This window comes from Loxodonta africana, chromosome 16, assembly GCF_030014295.1.
Source record: "Loxodonta africana isolate mLoxAfr1 chromosome 16, mLoxAfr1.hap2, whole genome shotgun sequence".
NCBI classification, from domain to species: Eukaryota; Metazoa; Chordata; class Mammalia; order Proboscidea; family Elephantidae; genus Loxodonta; species Loxodonta africana.
In genome coordinates, this window is record NC_087357.1 from 30,884,642 (window position 1) to 30,904,652 (window position 20,011).

At 38.7% G+C, this 20,011-nt stretch overlaps 1 protein-coding gene across 2 annotated transcripts in view; it reads left to right on the forward strand.

Moving 5' to 3' along the window:
- Positions 1-988: 988 nt before the first annotated feature.
- The window catches only part of PCGF6 (polycomb group ring finger 6), a 39,801-nt gene continuing 20,778 nt past the window's right edge, over positions 989-20,011 (forward strand). For both annotated transcript variants that reach the window (XM_023546766.2, XM_003409140.4), the window contains exons 1-8: positions 989-6,233; positions 7,016-7,115; positions 7,221-7,317; positions 8,358-8,413; positions 8,513-8,572; positions 9,786-9,894; positions 14,474-14,501; positions 19,888-19,986. In XM_023546766.2, the coding sequence (XP_023402534.1) occupies positions 5,886-6,233; positions 7,016-7,115; positions 7,221-7,317; positions 8,358-8,413; positions 8,513-8,572; positions 9,786-9,894; positions 14,474-14,501; positions 19,888-19,986 (897 nt within the window). In that variant the 5' untranslated portion in view covers positions 989-5,885. The remainder of the gene's footprint in view (positions 6,234-7,015; positions 7,116-7,220; positions 7,318-8,357; positions 8,414-8,512; positions 8,573-9,785; positions 9,895-14,473; positions 14,502-19,887; positions 19,987-20,011) is intronic.

Here is a 20,011-nt window from a genome sequence, read left to right on the forward strand (position 1 = left end):
GGGCAAAAGGAGCAGGAAAACAATGTGCATTGGCAGAGTGCAGAGGGACCAGGCATAGGCTTCTGCATCTTTCCCATCCAGGGCCGCCCAGAATGTGCTTTCTCTCTAGCAGCAAACTACAAGGATCCAAGTGGTATGTCTGCCCAGAAAAGCCTGTTCAAGTTTTAGGGTCTGAATCTTTTATGTAGTGCTGGTCATATGGGAGGGAGCCCTGGTGGTACATTTCTTAAAGTGCTTGGCTGTGAACTGAAAGGTTGGTGGTTTGAACCCACCAGCTGTTCCATGGGATAAAGATGTGACAGTCTGCTTTCATAAAGATTTAAAGCCTTTTCTGTTGTCTAAAATCTACATGATACTGCAAAAATTCAACAACAAAAAGACAAATAACCCAATTAAAAAATGAGCAAAGATTAGAGAAATGCAAATCAAAACTACAATGAGATTCCATCTCACCCCCAACAAGGCTGGCATTAATCCAAAAAACATGAAATAATAATGTTGCAGGGGGTTGAGGAGAGACTGGAACACTTATACACTGCTGGTGGGAATGTAAAATGGTACAACCACTTTGGAAATTGATGTGGCGCTTCCTTAAGAAACTAGAAATAGATCTACCATATGATCCAGCAATCTCACTCCTTGGAGTATATCCTAGAGAAATAAAAGCCTTTACACGAACAGATATATGCACACCCATGTTCGTTGCAGCACTGTTTACAATAGCAAAAAGATGGAAGCAACCAAGGTGCCCATCAATGAATGGATAAATAAATTATGGTATATTCACACAATGAAATATTATGCATCAATAAAGAACAATGATGAATCTGAAACATTTCATAACATGGAGGAATCTGGAAGGCATTATGCTGAGTGAAATTAGTCAATTGTGAAAGGACAAATATTGTATAAGACCACTATTATAAGAACTCTAGATAAAGTTTAAACACAGAAGAAAATATTCTTTGATGGTTACAAGGGTGGGGAGGGAGGGAGAGGGATATTCACTAACTAGATAAAAAAAAAATTAGTAGACAAAAAATTTTTTAGGTTAAGAGAAGGGCAACACATAACACAGGGATGGTCAGTACAACTGGACTAAACCAAAAGCAAATAAGCTTCCTGAATACAACCAAAAATCTTCAAAGGCCAGAGTAGCAGGGACAGAGGTCTGGGGACCATGGTTTCAGGGGACATCTAGGTCAATTGGCATAACAAAATGTATTAAGAAAACAGTCTGCATTCTACTTCGGTAAGAGGCATCTAGGGTCTTCAGTACTAGCAAGCGGCCATCTAAGGTGCATCAATTGGTCTCAGCCCACCTGGAGCAAAGGAGAATGAAGAACACCAAAGACGCAAGGTAAATATGAGCCCAAGAGACACAAAGGGCCACATAAACCAGAAAATCCATCAGCCTGAGACCCAAAGAACTAGACGGTGCCCAGCTACCACCGATCACTGCCCATCCTGACAGGCAACACAGCAGAGAATCCATGATGGAGCAGGAGAACAGTGAGATGCAGATCTTAAATTCTCATAAAAAGTCCAGGCTTAATGGTCTGACTGAGACTGCAGAGACCCTGACGGTCCTTGTCCCCGAACCCTTTGATAGGCCAAAACTGGAACAATTCCTGAAAGCAACTCTACAGACAGGGATTGGTCTGGGCTATAAGATAGACAACGATGCTGGTGAGGAGTGAACTTCATAACTCAAGTAGACACCTGAGACTATGTGGGCAACTCCTGTCTGGTGGCGAGATGAGAAGGAAGAGGGGACAAAAGCTCATTGAGTGGACATGGGGAGTTCAGGGTGGAGAGGAGGAATGTGCTGTCTTATTAAGGCAAGAACAGCTGGGAGTGCACTGCGGGTTATGTATGGCTTTTTGTATGAGAGACTGACTTGATCTATAAACTTTCACCTAAAGCACAATTAAAAAAAAAAAATTACAGCCTTGGAAACACTATGGGGCAGTTCTACTCTGTTCTGTAGGGTCACTATGAGTCAGGATCGACTCGTCGACAGTGGGTTGGGTTTGGTTTGGTTCTTATTGAGGAGTCCCTGGATGGCTCAAATGGTTAATGCCCTCAGCTGCTAACTGAAGAGTTGGCAGTTCAGGTCCAACCAGAGGCACCTCAGAAGAAAGGCCTGGCATTCTACTTCCAAAAAGATCAGCCATTGAAAACCCTATGGAGCTCAATTCTACTCTGAGACGCATGGGATTGCCATGAGTCAGAACAACTCAACAGTTTTTGGGGCACATGGGAAATATATCTTGCTACACAGCCAGCCAGTCATGGCAACTGAAACTAAGGACCCATCGATGAAACCAGGTGCATGCACATCATCAATCTTAACATTTGTGCAAAACAACCTGACAGTCTGGGATGACATGGTCCATTGCTTCAGGTGAAAGCAAGAAAACCATCAATCATTGACATAACAAACATTCCAAGAGTCATATTCCCAGGGGTTGACCAGGGGTTAGTCATGGTTCCGGATTCCCTTGGAGACAACAAGGAAGACCAACCAGATCCCCTATGTTAACTCTTTTCCCAAAAAAATAACCATTTTTTCTCTAGCAACTTGAGTAAGAAGTCCATCTTCGCCCCAGTGATTTGAGATGACACTTTTACCATATTGTGACATTCTGTATGTAACTTGCATCTATTTCTGGATTTTTTATTCTATTTCTGGCTTGTACACACAATGTTTTAATTCAACAGGCTTTAGAGTATATTTAATGTTTGGTAGGGTTTGTCCATCCCTGTAGCTTTTCTTTTGTAGTGTTTTACTGGTTATTCTTGCATGTTTATTTTTTCTTAGGGAGTTAAGTATCAACTTGTCTATTTCCATTAAAAAAAAAAAAAGCTTATTTCTACATGGCTTTAAACATGGGAGTTCTTCACGGCTGGATCCTCCTTTCTGCATTTTTTCCCTTAGATAATTTCACCCATTACCATGGGATTCAAATACAAATGACTATCAGACTTCTATCTCTAGCCAGCACCTCTCTTCTGAACTACAGGCTGGGCAGGAGCTGATGCTTCAGTGCACAGTAGGAATTTCTTCTTCCCCAGGGTAACCTCAATTTTGCTCTTAGGCTTTTCAACTGACTGGATGAGGTCCACCCAGATTATTTAAAGTCAACTGACTGTAAATGTTAATTACATCTACAAAGTACCTTCACAGCAACATCTAGCTTAGGGTTTGATTGAATAACTGGGTACTTTTTTTTTTGGCCTAGCCATGGAGCCCTGGTGGCGTAATGGTTAATAGCTCAGCTGCTATCCAAAAAGTTGGCAGTTTGAATCCACCAGCTACCCCTTGGCCACCCTATGGGGCAGTTCTACTCTGTCCTGTGGGGTCGCTATGAGTCGGAATCAACTCAATAGCAACTAGTTTGATTTTGGTTTGTAGCCTAGTCCCTGGATGGTGTAAATGGTTTGCACTCAATGACTAACCTAAAGGTTGGTTGTTCGAACCCACCAAGCAGCACTATGGCAATCTGCTTCTGTAAATATTAAAGCCAAGAAAACTCTATGGAGTGGTTGTACACTGTAGCACATAAGGTTGCTGCAAGTCAAAATCAACTTGATGTCAATGGGTTTGGTTTTTTGGTTTTTATAGCCTAGCCGAGATGACACATAAAACTAACCATCATGCCATAGGACTGACAAAGCCTGCAGATATTTCTGTTTACCAACTAAACTGACATTACTCAATAGCAGTAGTACAAGTTCATAATTCACTCAGCTTGCCAGCTTTGAAGATATGCAATTCTTTATTACATATATATTTTTAATTTTGGCATGTTCAATATTTCACATTTCCCACATAAAATAAAACTTCACTAATATTTTCATATTATAATACTTCGAAATTATAGAATATTATAAAATGCACACAAAATGCACTATAGATACACTTCTTTTGCCAGGTAGTTTTTACAGTGTTGAAAGGTTAGAAGCTGTGACTTCAATGTAATTATGAGGAAGGTCTTACAGACTTAGGCCTTTGGAAAGCGAGTATCTCCTGTGTCTAGGTCTATCTCTTTCAATCTTCCTCTGTCTTCAATCACCCTCTTTCAATACCCTAGACCAGTTCTCATCCTCCTGCCTGTGTGATCTACACCCTTCCATGTAGAAAGAGATACTTCCTTTCTTCCTTCTTGGGCCATATCAACTTTAATATGTCAGGTGCGACCAGACTTTGGGGACTGTAAAGCAGAGAAGTGGGCTGTGGTCAAGAATCAGCAATGGGTACACCAAATCTGGTTCAGTGTTCCCCAAACTGGAATTAATTGATTTCCTCATTGGTTAATTGAAGAATTTATTTGAGGAACTTGATTTCCTTACTAGTTCTCTAAGAAAGAATTTCAGAACCAAACCCATTGCCTTACAGTTGATTCCAACTCATGCTGACCCCACATGTTACAGAGTAGAACTGCTCCATAGGGTTTTCTTGACTGTAATCTTTACAGAAGCTGATTGCCAGGCCTTTTTCCACAGTGCCACTGAGTAGGTTCAGACTGCTAACCTTTAGGTTAGTAATTAGGTTAGTAGCCAAGTACAAATCATTTGTGCCACTCAGAGACCTGTTAAGATATAAGTACATCACTCCCAAATTAGCGTTAATTTTGCTCAGAGACAGCATAATATTGCCTCAAATATGAGTTTTGATGTGATTTCACCCTCAGTATTTTTGTGGTTAGGAGAACTGGACTCCTTCCTGAATCTCACTTTCAAGAATAATGACATTATCTAGCACTATCCAAATCAGCCAGAATAAGCTACGCCAACTCCAAATCTCTCATCTATTAAAAATGGGGAGAGAAAATGTATGAGAAGATTTCAGTGCTTGCTACAGTAGACCCTCAATAAATGTTTGTTGTATTAAATATAACTGACTTTTCTTTATGTGAAAGGAAAAGTCTTTGACTGTAGATCAGATTTCCATCTTGTGGCAATACAAGATATAATTCCACAAAATAATAAATTTACATATTTCAAAATAAAAACTTCATACTTCTTTTTTTTTTTAATCTTTTTAACTTTTCATTTTTCAAGAAGTAGATCACCAGGCCTTTCTTTCAAGGCACCTCTGAGTGGACTCCAGCCTCCAACCTTTCAGTTAGTAACCCAGTGCAATGAACTTAAGTCTTATGAATTCACAATGAAATTTGAATATAGGTGAAGAGCAGCTTTATTTTGTAAGGCCAAGCTAGTGAGGCCTGGGGCATTTGGGCTACAATTAGAGTTATCGAACTGTGCCTTTGTATACTTTGTATGCTGATGCCTTCAGGAATACTGGTCGGAAAGGGTAATGAGATGAAGGCTACATGGCCCCAGATAATTACGATTTTTTTGTTTCTTATGTCTATATTGAGTCCTTTTTTTCTGCTCCTCCCTCACTATCTGACTGTCAGCTACCACTTTTTGAACTTCATACATCTTAATGGGAATAATCTTGGATGGAGGTGGTTTTCCACAGATGAAATGCGTAACTGATATTCAAATCGAAATCGTTATTATTCGTAATGCAACATCATTTTAGCACCACTTTGGTGCTCTGAGAATAGGTTGATACAGACCGGATGTTGTTGCCTTCAAGAGTAGCAATTCCATCGTTTATAAAAGGCGGTGAGGAGCCGCAAGCCTCTCAAAAGGAAAATGAGGTGAGGTTCCTTTAAGAAGGTAAGGCCCGCTCGCCCCGCCCTATGTACCTGAGGGGTACCTTGGGCTAGGTGAGGAACATTGAACTACATTTCCCATCGGTCCCTGCCGGCCTCCGCGCCTGCGCACTGGCAGCGAAGGGTGGCCCGCCAAACTCCCGCGCTCTCGGGCCACCTCGCCCAGCCCCAGCTCACCTCGCCTCAGCCCGGGACATGGAGGGCGTCGCGGCGGGCGGCACGAGCACCGCCAAGGCTGAGGGAGCCGCCGCGACGCCGCCCCCGCCGCCCGCCTCCCCGCCGGCCCTCACCCCCGCGCCCGCCGCCGACGAGGAGGGCCCACTGCCTTTGCCCGAGGCGGGGGCTCCTGGCTGCTCGGGCTCCCGGCCCCCTGAGCTGGAGCCGGAGCGCGGCCTGGGCCGTTTGAGAGGCGGCTTCGAGGACGAGGACGAGGAGCTGGAGGAGGATGAGGAGCTGGAGGAAGAAGAGGAGGAGGAGGAGGAGGAGATGGGCCACTTCTCGCTGAGGCTGGAGGGCCGGCCGGACTCGGAGGACGAGGAGGAGGTATTTAGAGCCCCTGCCTGGCCGGGCCGGCCCGAGGGGCCGCGGGGACGGAGCCGCCCCCGGGGCTCGGGCCCTGCCGTTCGCGGCCACCGCCGCCCCTGCCGGCCTCGCCTTCGCGGGCGTGTGGCGCCGAGCGACCTGCCCCGGCCCGATCCCCTGCCGACCGGTCTCGTGAGGTTCCTGCAGTCGCTTGGGTTCTCCCGGGCCTCCTGCTCACTCCGCCTGGGAAGAGGTGCTGAGGCCGCTCTAAGGTCGCTGGGAGTCGGGATCACGGCACACAACAACAGCGACAACGTGCCTGGAGGTTGGGCAGGCGCCGAGGATGCGGTGCCCCCGCCGCCCGTGCTCTTACAGCCAGACCCGGCAAACAAGTAAACGGCCCACTTCTGCAGGGTGTCGGGAGGATGAGAAACCCTTCCCCACCTGTTCAGTCCGTAACTGGAAGGATTTTTTTTTTTTTAGTATGGTAGCACACATTTTATCAAGTTAGGTCACGCCTAGCCAGAATTAATTTATTAAACTTAAGTACCAGTATCTGGAAAGGTTGGCCATTTTATGAGTAATTCATAAAGATGCTTTTTATCTGGCAATATACATTATATCCAGGCGAATAAGATCCCTCTGAAACATTGGTTTATGTTGTGTCATTGTAACTTCAGTATTTTGAAGGGCGGGAGGGAGTATAACATGTTTCTTTGTTGCAAAGCAAGTGACACATTGTTTATAATAACGTTTGAAAGGCAAGGACTTGTATTTTAAGACTATTTCCATTGCATTTGCAGCGCCTGATTAACCTCTCTGAGCTGACCCCATACATCTTGTGTTCCATTTGCAAAGGTTACTTAATAGATGCAACTACCATTACAGAATGCCTTCATACCTGTAAGCATACGGTTCGCATTTCTGCATATATTTTCAATTTTAGAAAAGTCTCTCAATTTTGTTTTTTCAACAGTTAAAAATTTTGTAATTAAAATTTTTCAACAGTTTGTAAAAGCTGCATTGTGAGACATTTTTACTATAGCAACAGATGTCCAAAATGCAACATCGTAGTACATCAGACACAACCTCTTTATAACATAAGGTAAGAGAAATATCTAAGTAAAATTTATGTTTTAAATATACTTTTTCTGAAAGCTTGCAAATTGTGTAGTTGGGAATAAATTCTTGATCTGTCTTAAAATTAGAAGACAGGGTACTAATTCTTTTAAGAAATATGTATAGAGCACTTAATGTGTACCAGGCACTGTGCTATCTGCTGGGGACTGTTTTTTAAAAATGAGAGATACAGACATCTTGTGTATATTCATCCCGTCTCTCAAGATAATGAGGCTAGTTTAGGCTTGTTATCTCAGTATATTAAGAATTTTTTTAAAACAATACTTGAAGCAACTGGTTTCTCTTTTAGAAAAGCCTGTTCATCATGGGTCATTGTGATTTATTAATCAAATTTTCAGTTCCTGAGCATCAAATGTTCAGTTTTCATTCGAAGGGAAGAAAAATCCTGTAAGTAAATATCTTGCATTCATTCAGCAAATACTGTTAAACTTTTACTTCTGTCAGGGAAGCATTCTTTGCAGATGATACAAAGAAGTTCCAAATAGCCTTTGCCAGCTCCTGTCTGGAGGGGAGATGAGAAGGCAGAGGGGGACAGAAGCTAGCTGAATGAATGTGGAAATAGAGGGTGGAGAGGAGTGTGCTGTTTCATTTAGGGGCGAGCAACTGGGAGTATATAGCAAGGTGTGTATAAGTTTATGTATGAGAGACTGACTTGATTTGTAAACTTTCACTTAAAGCACAATAAAAATTAAAAAAAAAAAAAAAAAGCCTTTGTCTTGAAGCTCACATTCTTATGGTTTGGGTATAAGACCAGTACATGTCAAACAACATAGTGAACTATTCAAGACAGCCCATGATTGCTTGCTAATTTATAATTACTTGAGATTCTCTCAGGTGAGTTATATCTTAGGCATCATGCCTGCTACCCGGAAGTAACTGACTTCTGAGAAAGGAGAAATCCACTCAAGAGGGAACAATTTGTTACCTACAAAGAGCATCATTTGCTCTGTACCAAAATGCATTTTTCCAAATTCTGAGGTGTTCTCCATCCTTTCTTTTTATTAGGTTGGACCGACAGTTACAAGACATAGTATACAAATTAGTGATCAATCTAGAGGAAAGTAAGTTTCTTTTATTCATAGTTGTAAGTCCCAGAATCTCTGCCGACTCCACTAGTTACATTTAAAGTATAATTCAGTCTGTGTTTTATTATTTTTTAGGAGAAAAAAAGCAAATGCATGATTTCTATAAAGAAAGAGGTCTAGAAGTGCCTAAGCCTGGTAAGTTTGGGTGTATACCATATTTATGAAGAATACTAACTTAATAAAGTTTGCTCCCTTTGAGGTTCTCCTTGATGATAAGTAGTTATATGATCAAAGAGAGAGAGAGATTTTGAAGAAAATGTTGTCGTATACTCCATTTTAATTGTTTACAAACATTAAAGAGTGTAGGCTCTGGAGCAAGATTGCCTGAATTTGATCTAAGCTCTGCCACTTTACTAGCTGTGTGACTTTGGCAAATTACTTCAATGTCTCTGATTCTTCATCTACAATATAGGAATAATAGTATACTTCATAAAATTGTTGTAACAATATATTGAGTAATATAAAGCACTTAAAACAGTGCCTTGCACATAGTAACTGCTGAAACATAATTTTTAAGATGATGGTAATATCGCAACATGGAAAATTTGGTCAGATTTGGGTAAATTCTGGCTCTTCCACTTAATACTTAGGTGACTTTAAGCAAATTGCCTAATCTCACTAAGCCCCAGTTTCTTTGTCAGTTAAAAAAAAAAAATAAGAGTAGTGGTACCACCTATATGCAGTCCCCAGGTGGTACAAATGGTTAAGAGCTCAGCTACTAGCTGTATGGTTGGCAATTTGAACCCACTGAGGTACCTCAAAAGATAGGCCTAGCAATCTGCTTCTGAAAGATCAGCTTGAAAACCCTGTGGAGCAGTTCTACTCTGCACACATGGGGTTACCATGAGTCAGAATCAACTCGATGACAACTAACAACAACCACCACCTATATCATAGGATTATAATGAGGATTAAATGAGATGGTACGTGTAAAGTGCTAAGCATGAGCTCTGGCATGTAGTAATACTTGTTAAGAGTTATCTACAACTGTTGTTGCTTTGATGAGCTCTTTCTCCGGTTTTCTTATGCCAGCCACATGTGTCCATTTTCCACTGCAGAGTGGTCCCGAGTCTTGCCTCTAATTTCACTGGCTTTGATGAGCTCTTTCTCCGGTTTTCTTATGCCAGCCACATGAGTCCATTTTCCACTGCAGAGTGGTCCCCAGTCTTGCCTCTAATTTCACTGGCTTTGACTCATCAGCTGATGTTATTAATGAAAGGGAGATTGAGTGCTTTATGATCTTTTAAATAGTTGGCATAATTATTAATACCTGTGTAATTATTTTTCCAAGATCTCAAATTATGAAATTTTTGTCTTTACTCAACTTCTTTATTTGGCTATCAAATAGCTGTTCCACAGCCAGTTCCTTCAAGTAAAGGAAGATCTAAGAAGCCCCTGGAATCAGTGTTTCGTATTCCACCTGAACTTGACATGTCTTTATTACTGGAGTTCATTGGGTGAGTACCCTCAAAATCTATTTCTTAACCTTCAAATAAAACATTAAGTCCCAGCAGTTACGAAATCTTCCTGAATTTGGGTAAAACCAAGTTTTTCTGACATCCTTTTAAAAATTAATTATGAAGTATTTAAGACATAGAAAAAGGTGTAAGAGTAGTACAATAACCACATGTATACCCACCACCTGGCTTAAGTCATAAACCATTTCTAATATAACTAAAGCCCCTTGGATCCCGCTTTCTGTTCACTCCCTTTCCTTCAGAGGTTAATATCCACTCTCTTCAAAATAGTGTTTGTCCTATCCTTACATTTCTTTATATGTTTACTACATGTGTATCTATTCTGAACCATGTGTAGAATTGGTTTTGCCTATTTGGTATTTAAATAGTATCATACTATGTGTTTTGCAACTGCCTTTTTCACTCAATATTGTGAGTCACCCATATTGGAATTCTCACTATTGCATGATACTCCATTAGAATGAATATACCACAATTTGTCTTTTCTTATATTGTTGAACATTTAGGTTCCTTTCAATTTTTTGCTATTATAAACAATGTTGCTACATATCTCTCATGTATGTGTATTCATTTCTCTAAGGGTATAGACTTGCTGAGTCTTAGGCTATGTTCATCTTCAACTTTAACTGATTTTGCCAAATTGTTTTCCGAAGTAGTTGGACATCTTTTTAATTCAAATAAATTGCTTCTTATTCCATTATACTGCAACATTGTTGAACAGTCTGTAATGGCCACAAAGTTGGCATGTATCAAGCTATAGTTTTTAAAAATACTTACGGTTCACAGAGTAACATGCCTTCTTGGAAAATCCAGATATTCCTTTTTTGTGTTACCGATACCTGTTTTACCTCTCAGTCATTTCCTCCTTATAACGCTAGGTTGCCAAGATCATTTAATATCTAGCTTGTACTATGTGGTCTTTATCTTTTTACCTTTTTATCTTGTGTTCTTAATAATGTTAAGAACCTCTAAGAGGCAGGAAACCTTTCTTATGGCTCTACAAAGCCCCAGAATTTAACACAGAGTAGTGGGTGATGATGACGAAATAAAGATCTCTTTGGAGAATGAGAAGAAACCATGTAATTTCCAAATTCAATATCAGCAATTTCCATTAGTAAAGAATATGTTCCAACTTAAATGTCCAAAAGGGAACTGTTTAAATAATAGTTTTTCTACACACCAGTAAGATAGATTTGTATGTGCTGATGTGAAACAGTACTAATTATATATTAATGTATTAATCTAAATTATATATTAACCAAAAAACCAAACCCATTGCAATCGAGTCAATTCTGACTCACAGCAACCCTATAGGACAGATAAGAACTGTCCCATGGAGTTTCCAAGGAGTGCCTGGAAACACGTATATGCACATATTCCCTGCCATCCTCTTAAAAACACACACATACACAAATGGGCACATGCTATATATATATAATATATATTCTCTTCTGCATTTTGGATGGAAAGCCTAGGGTGGATGTGCCACTGTTGGAGCCCTGGTGGCACAGTGGTTAAGAGCTATGGCTGCTAACCAAAAGGTTGGTAGTTGAAATCCATCAGTCGCTCCTTGGAAACCCTATGGGGTAGTTCTACTCTGTCCTATAGGGTCACTATGAATCAAAATTGACTCGATAGCAGTGGGTTTGGTTTTGATTGGTTTGGTGCCACTATTACCTCATTCTTTGCCCACAGAGGAAATCAATAATTAATCACGACTGGCTTTCCTAACGAGTGAGACTTGACCACAATGCTGAAGGCAGTCGTCACCAGTTACAAAAATTGTTACATTATTAACACAGTCTCTGCTGTAGTGGAAAGAGCTCAGACTTGGAATAAGACCGTCTGAATGTAAGTCCTAGCTCTGCTGTTTTCTAGCTTTGCAACCTTGAACAGATCACCTTTTGTTTATTCATAAGATGTTTATTAAGGTCCTGCTATGTATCAGCACTGTGCTAGGTGCTCAGAATATAGTTTTATAAGTCAACTGTGGTCCTTGCCCTCATGGGATTTTCAGTTTTAACTTCACAGAGCTTCAACTTCCCTATTTGTCATATGAGAGAATGGAACCTTATATGTTTAATGATTATAATGGGTATTCTGTCTACCTCATAATATTGTCCATTATCTCTTTTCAAATGGTAGTAAAACAAACCAAACCTGTTGCTGGCCAAGTCGATTCTGACTCATAGTGACCCTGTAGGACAGAACAGAACTGCCCTATAGGGTTTCCAAGGAGCTGCTGATGGATTTGAACTGCTGACCTTTTGGTTAGGAGCTGTGGCTCTTAACCACTGAGCCACCAGGGCTCCTCAAATGGCTATGGGGTAAGGGGACTTACAATGGCAAGGAGTCTTTTTGAAGTCACCAGTTCCCAGAGTTAAATCCCCAGGTTTTCACTACATGGAAATACATAATTGTTATCATAGAAGTCCAGCTATTGGGGATAACCCTGGGAAGCTCTTTCATGGCAGGACAGGTGGCAGATGAATTTCGACCTGATCTAGGAAATTTGGTCCAGCTCGTGATTCTGCATAAACTGGAATAGAGAAAAAAACTGAAGTAGATTCAGCCTGTGGGCAGTAATTTTCAACCACTGGAATATGAAATCATATTTTCCCCCAGACTGGAATATACATGTTTTGTGATCTTGAGACAGTTTCTTACTTCTTTTTGTTCTTCAGTTTCTCCATGTAAAGTAGAAGATTATAAAAAGAAATAACCTCAGACAGGCAGTATAGTGTGTAGAAAGAGCATAGGCTTTGAAGAGTCTAACTCAAGGTATGTAATCTTTGGGATGTAGCTTAACCTTCCTGATCATTAGTTTCCATATTTCTAAAATGAGGATTATAAAGGCAATACACGGGATTGTTGTAAGAATGAACATATGGTATTTTTAACATGGCTAAGCTATTGTCAATGTATAAATACTGAAATATTGCAGGGTCATTAAAAAATAAAGGTTAAAGTAGCCCATCATACTGTAATATGTAACCTCTATACACTAAAGAAAATTATCTCACATGAGTTAAGTGTGATATGTCTGCCAAAAATTGTGTGCAATCTTTAGCTCAATGATATTTAGTAAACCAGGGAGGTAATATCCCACTCTACTCTGTGTTCGTCCTAAAACTCCTAGAGTTTTAGGAGGGTATTGGTAAACTGAAGTATAACCAGAATAAATGGTCAGAAAAACTGTGTCATATGTGGTAGTGGAAGGAACAAAAGATCTTTAGCTTGGAAAAGAGAAAAAAATCATAAGTCCCTCAAGTTAACTTTAGATCTTTGAAGGATTATCACACAAAAGAAAGATTGGATTTAATTCACAAGAATACCAAAAAGCAAACCTAATACCCGTAGGTATAAGTTACAGAGAGACATATTTGATTCAACATAAGCAAGTAATTTCTAACAAACCAAACCAAACCCAGTGCCGTTGTCAAGTCGATTCCGACTCATAGCGACCCTATAGGACAGGGTAGAACTGCCCCACAGAGTTTCCAAGGAGCTCCTGGCGGATTCGAACTGCCGACCCTTTGGTTAGCAGCCATAGCACTTAACCACTATGCCACCAGCGTTTCCAATTTCTAACAAAGTTGCCCCCAAATGGAATGGGTTGACTTGATTTCTGCCTCTTTAAGTATTCAAACAGAAGCTAGATGCCATTTGTCATGGATTCTATAAAGAGAATTCTTGTAATGAAGAATGTTCTATAACTTTCTTAGATTTATGTTTATGTGTGTATATTTTATATGTTTATATGTGTATATTTTATATATTTATATATAATGTTATATTGTTACATAAATATTATGCTCAAACCCTATTCTTTACAACGTGTTAGGGAAGAAAACACAGGCTTTGATGCTAGGCACACCTCAGTTTGAATCCCAGCTTTATCACTTACTAGCTCTGTAACCTTAAGCAAGTTATTAAACCTCACCGAGCTTAATTTTCCTTGTCTGTAGAATGGGGATACAAATGCCTAATTTGTAGGGCTATTGTAGGCTAAAGGCTAAATGAAAAACATGCAGATACCTAGTATATAGTAGATGCTCAACAAAAGTTACTGCCCCTTGTTCTCCATCATGATGTAAAAATGATTTAGTCAAGAAATCTCTTTGAGCTTCTAGGCGAAAGACAAACAGTAAAATCATGACCAGGTGATTTTGCAGCAAGTGAAATACAACAGCCTTCTTGTAAGAAATCTTACCTTGTAAAGGTTACTGTAGAGAAAAAATATTTTCATTATGATATTTTTAAAAGGAAGTTAGATTTTAAGCTGGAAAATGTTAGAATACTAAAAGTAGGAAAAATCTAAATATTAAGAATATACTTTTAATTCCTGAAATTAAGTATATATACTAGAGAAAGCTGCCTTTGTCTTACCACTAGGTGGCAGAAATAACAAACAGTTAACTAAATTTTATTTCATAAAGGATTACCTGACTGTCTGAAATTTTAAAATAAATTGATGTTCCTCAAATATTTGTTACTTTTCTGTTATATAATTAGACCTATAGTTTAAATATTGATTAATTTTGCTCTCATTTTTCAGTGCTAATGAAGGTACGGGACATTTTAAGGTATTTTACTTTTTCATTTTCATTCATTTCACAGGAGGGTTCTATAACACACAAATTTCAGAGTCAGATTAGCAGCCATAGGGAGATTGTCTTCAATTACAACAAAGAATATTTTGTACATAAACATTATTGAAATATGAAATACATTCAATAATGCTCTCTTCTAATAGGTTTATAAGGAAAGAGACTTATTAAGTAGGGATTTGTTATTAACCCAGAGCAGTAGTCAAAGGAAAAAGAAATGAGTCATTTTTAAAACTCTAAAGTAAAATGCTATGTTGATTTGGTGACAAAAATGTTTCAAAGCATTTTTTACATAGTTGGCATTTAGAGTTAATATGAGCTTAAAAATTCTATTAGCGTGTAATATATTTGGCTCAAGTTAACCTGCCCTAACTTGTTACTTCAATCGTTTACTGAGATTTTCAAGGTAAGAATGAACTCCTTTGTAACATACTTAAGTTCAGTGTTGTCTGAAAGGCTCCAGAATCTCAGGTGCCATTGTACACAGTGTTGCTACTATGAGCTATTCAGGAAAAGGTAACTTTTTTAAAGGGGGCAAATCAGGCCTTATAGTTACTTCAGATTGTAAATATATGAGGAAATAGGTAACTTTGGTCTGTTCAGATTTTCAGTGGCTTTGTCAAAGTTTATACAGAAAGTTGGGTGAATTTTACCTTGTTGGGCATACTGTTTTATAAATACACTGGCTCACAGATATGAATTAAAGCACAGAGACAGATAGGTACATCTCTGGATGAAGTATATTATAGATGTCCTCCAGAGATCAACGTGATAGAGGGAAGGCAGCGTCAAGTTAACCCCACGGTTTTTGGTAAAATTGTAAAATATCAAACTAATGGTGACAAACTTTAAGAATTTCTTCCCTAGCAGCATGGTGGGTGTGAAAGCGGCAGGTAAATTTCTATATGGGAGAAGTACTGGGTCATATACTCCTAAAACCAAACTGGTTGCTGTAAAGTTGACTCTGACTCATGGTGACCCCATGTGTGTCATAGTAGAACTGTGCTCCAGAAATATCCCTTGAAGTCTTCTTAAACCACACAACAGGTTAGTTTAATTAGCAAAGAATGTCTGCCTTGAGCATTGTTTATGTTAATGGAGGAGGAACAATCTGGAAAAGGAGGGTGAGGAATGGTTGCACAACTTGAAAAAGGTAATCAATGTTACTGAACTGTCTGTGTAGAAATTTGAATTGCTGTATTTTCTGTTTATATTCTCCACAACAGCAACAACAAAAAAAATATTAAAGCAGAAAAAGGGATGAAATTCTAATACATTCTACGATATGAGTGAACTTTGAAAACATGATGCTGAGAAAAATAAACCAGACTCAAAAGGACAAGTATTGTGTGATTCCACTTATATGAAATATCTAGAAGAGGCAAATGCGTAGAGACCATAGTCAGTTAGTGGTTGCCAGGGACTGCGGGGGGAGGAAAGAATGGGGAGTTATTGCTTAAAGTGTACTGAACTTCTGTTTGGGGTGAGTTTTGGAAATGAATAGTGGTGAGGATTGTACAACATGATGAATATAATTATTGTCACTGAATTGCATATTTAAAAATGGTTAAATTGGAAAATTTTATATATATATTTTATCACAATAAAATAAGTAAAAAATTAGAGTTCAATGCAAGAAAAATATTATAATGAAAGATAAAAATAAGGTGGCAGAGCTTTTAGATTAAAGGAGTTTAAAAGGGCATGACAACTAAATGCAGTATGTGATTCTTCATTAAATCCTGAATTTAAATAAGAACAACCTATAAAGGATATTATTGGAATAATTAGAGAAATTTAAACATGGATATGTAGATAATTTTACTAATGTTAAGTTTACTCAATACCTCTATAAACTTACTGATAATTGTAGTTATGTAGGAGAATGTTCTTATTCTGAGTAGATAACTGCTGGTGTATTCAGGCATAAAATATCTCAGTGTCTACTAATTACCCTCAAATGGTCCATGGGCAGGAATATATATATATATGTATACACACACACACATAGGTAGAAATAAAGCAAATATAGCAAAATACAGCAGTGTATTAACAGTTGGTGAACTAGGTGAAGGGCATCTGGATGTTCATTGTGCCATTCTTACAATGTTACAAATTTGTCATTTGTCAAAAAGTTGGAGGTGAGAAATGAAAGAAAACAACCATATCAAATATCTAGTCAGTGTTCAAATTTTTAATTTTCTCAGTTTCTTGGTAGATCTTTAAATCTGTGCATCCTCTATTTCTTTTTTCTTTCGATTTGTTGTTGAGACGCAATCATTTGTCCTATAGTTTTCTACAGATTGGGTTTTGCTGTTGCGTCTTTGTGGTGTAATTTAACATGTTCTTCTACCTTCTGGCTTTCCCATAAACCGGTGGTTAAATCTGAGTGTTGATGAGATTGAGGTTTGACTTGGGAGGGGCAAGAGTATTTCATAGGTGGTGTTTCTTTCTTTCATCAGGGGACACATAGTATCTGGTTACTTTGTAAGGTTAGCAGCCATTGATGCTCCGTGTCTAAATCTTTATTTACTAGGGGTTGAGAAGTGATGCTATAATTTTTTCTTCTTTTATTAGTTAAAATACGTATGTAAAGAGAACCTTTGCTTTATCTATTTAGTTCCCCAGTGATGTAGTTCATATAGGAAAGACATGGTAAATATTTGATTTTCTTTTCCTCTTTACTTACCAGCTTTCAGAATAATGAGGTAAAATCATGGATTTAAACATGTTTGTGGTTTAATCCGTTTCAGTTATTATCCTTAAAAAAAAAATCCTTACTGATGTTCAAATCATTGTATTATAGATATCAAAGTCTATGATAGCTACCTTGCTATCTGATATGACAAGATGTTCCACGCTCAACTTGTACATCTGTTGCCCCAGACACAGAGCCAATCATTTCTCCAAGTCCTAGCTCCGTTTGGAAACCCTGGTGGTGTAGTGGTTAAGAGCTACAGCTGCTAACCAAGTGTTGGCAGTTCAAATCCACCAGGTGCTCCTTGGAAACCCTATGGGGCAGTTCTACTCTGTCTTATAAAATTGCTGTGAGTCTGAATTGACTTGATGGCAACAGGTTTTATTTTGTTTTAGTTCTTTTTGGCTGTGATTGGTATTTCAGAATCACAATCTGGTCCCTTGGGTTCACATTGCTACTGGGTTGGTCACTGTTTCTAGGCCTTTTCAGTTGACAGAGATAGGAATTTTTTTCAAGGTTAAATATATCATGAGTTGATACTGTTTTTTGAAAGGCATTTTCAGTGCCATACATTATCTAATGACAGAAATAGCTGATTTTTTTAAATTTCCCTGTACATCTTAGACTGGCTTCTTATTTCAACTTTTTATCAAATCTTTTGTATTATAGATAGCAGGGAAGATTACCATACTTAATGTCAAAGAAGTATAATTCTTCTATAGTTTTTTTTTTTTTTTTTTTCTGTTTATTTGCAGGTGGTAGGAGGCTATTAGGTGTAGAGGAAAAATAATGAGTTGACCATCTAGTTGAGAACTGGTTTTATAACCTCCAGGAAAAAGAACAAATTGTCTTTGAAAAAAGTTGGGTTCAAATTAAATAGGAGAAAATACTTCTGTTAACTTGTGAGGATGGGCTACGGGGACTAAGGTTAACAATGTGAGAACCCTAGCTTTGAAAGTCGAGACTAGTATTTTTTCTTTCAGGTGTTAGCATATCTCATAATTCTGTTCTGCATGATCTAATAATTATAGCTTATGTTAAATTAGATTAATTTTAACAAACACTTGGGGCAAGGTTGAAGTGTTCACCAAGAATTTAGAAATGGGAGAAGTCGGATTGTTCTCTGCAGGTATACCTGAAGCCTACTCTTGAGATGGCAAACTCTGGACATTGACTTCCAGAAATGCACTGGTTGGCCAGCAGACGTTTAGCTAGAGTATCCATAAGATGGAGTTTCTCAAGGCATCTGATAGGATTCTCATGCAGATCAGGCAGTGTCACCTGCAGTGAGGGGACTTCATTTGGGGTACCGCTGCTGTGTCTTCTCAGTGAGTCTGCTTTCATTTTGTGAGATGATTCCTATACCTGCATTAAAAGAACATGAGAACTTTGCCGTTTTTGTCTAGAGCATATCACTGTCCTATGGTGACAACTGGGCTCCCTGTAAGAGTTAATATTCTTCACATAAAGAGCAAAATGATACAAATCATCTTAGAGAAACTGGCTCACAGCACAACGGTAATAACTATTTAAGTGCTTGCTATGTGCCAGGAATGGTTCTTAGTAATTTACATATATTAACTCATTTGTCCTCATGATAATTCTGAGATAAGTACTGTTATTATCTACATTTTGCAGTGGGGAAACAGAAGGGTTTAGCAACTTGCCCAAAGACTTGCAGCTAGAAAAAGGCAGAATCAGGATTTGAACCCTGGCAATGTGTCTCCAGAGTACTTGTAGTTCACACCTGTGCTATCTGCTATATTGTAGGAATACAGGATAGATCTATATAGTCAGGAAAGGTCTTAAGAATCCATACTACAGATAAGAAAGCTGAGCATTATTATTTTTAAAAAATGGTAGCCATTTTTATTGGCTATTTCTGCTTTATTGTTGTTGTTAGTTACTGTCAAGTCAGTTCTGACTCTGCTGTTGCTGGAAAAACATTGCTCAAGTTTTCCTAAAAGGTACCTTTTAGTTCTTCTCCTGATTGCCTCAGATTTTCATTTGCATTAGATGGTAGTGTCAGGGAGAGAGTGGCTGAATAAGCAGTAATTTCAACTTTTAAACCCAGTTTGTTGAAGAAACCAGGTTGTTTTAGACATTTAATCTTGGGTGTTCTCTGTTTTACAAGTGTAAATTCCGTGCTTGGACTGAATGAATAAATTTTACTCGAACTATGTTGGCATCTCCGTCTGGAGGGGAGATGAGAGGGCAGAGGGGGCCAGAAGCTGCCTGAACGGACAGGAGGAGAGAGAGTGGAGGGAAGGGCTGCTATCTTATTCAGGAGAGAGCAATTAGGAGTGTATAGCAAGGTGTATGTAAATTTTTGTATGAGAGACTGACCTGATTTGTAAACTTTCACTTAAAGCGCAATAAAAATTAATTATAAAAAAAATTTTTTGTTTTTACGCTTGAGTTTTGTTTTATTTTGAAACCAGCAGGCCCTTCTATTTAAAAAAAAAAAAAAGTTGGTATATTTTTCAAAGAGGGGAAGCTAAGCAGAAACTTCTGTTTTTCTTTGCTGGATAAATTAATTCAAATTTTATAGTCATTTTTTCATAAGTCTTATTAGATCACCTTTGCTGTGAAACTTGCCCTGTGGTTTGTACATTTTAAACACCTGTTTAATACGGAAATATTTTATCTATCTGTTTTTTGTAGCCATTGGAAAAGAAGTTTGTCCGAGTTTCAGGAGAAGCCACTATTGGGCATGTAGAAAAATTCCTCCGAAGAAAAATGGGCCTCGATCCAGCTTGTCAGGTATAGTACATATGTGTAAAAGGAG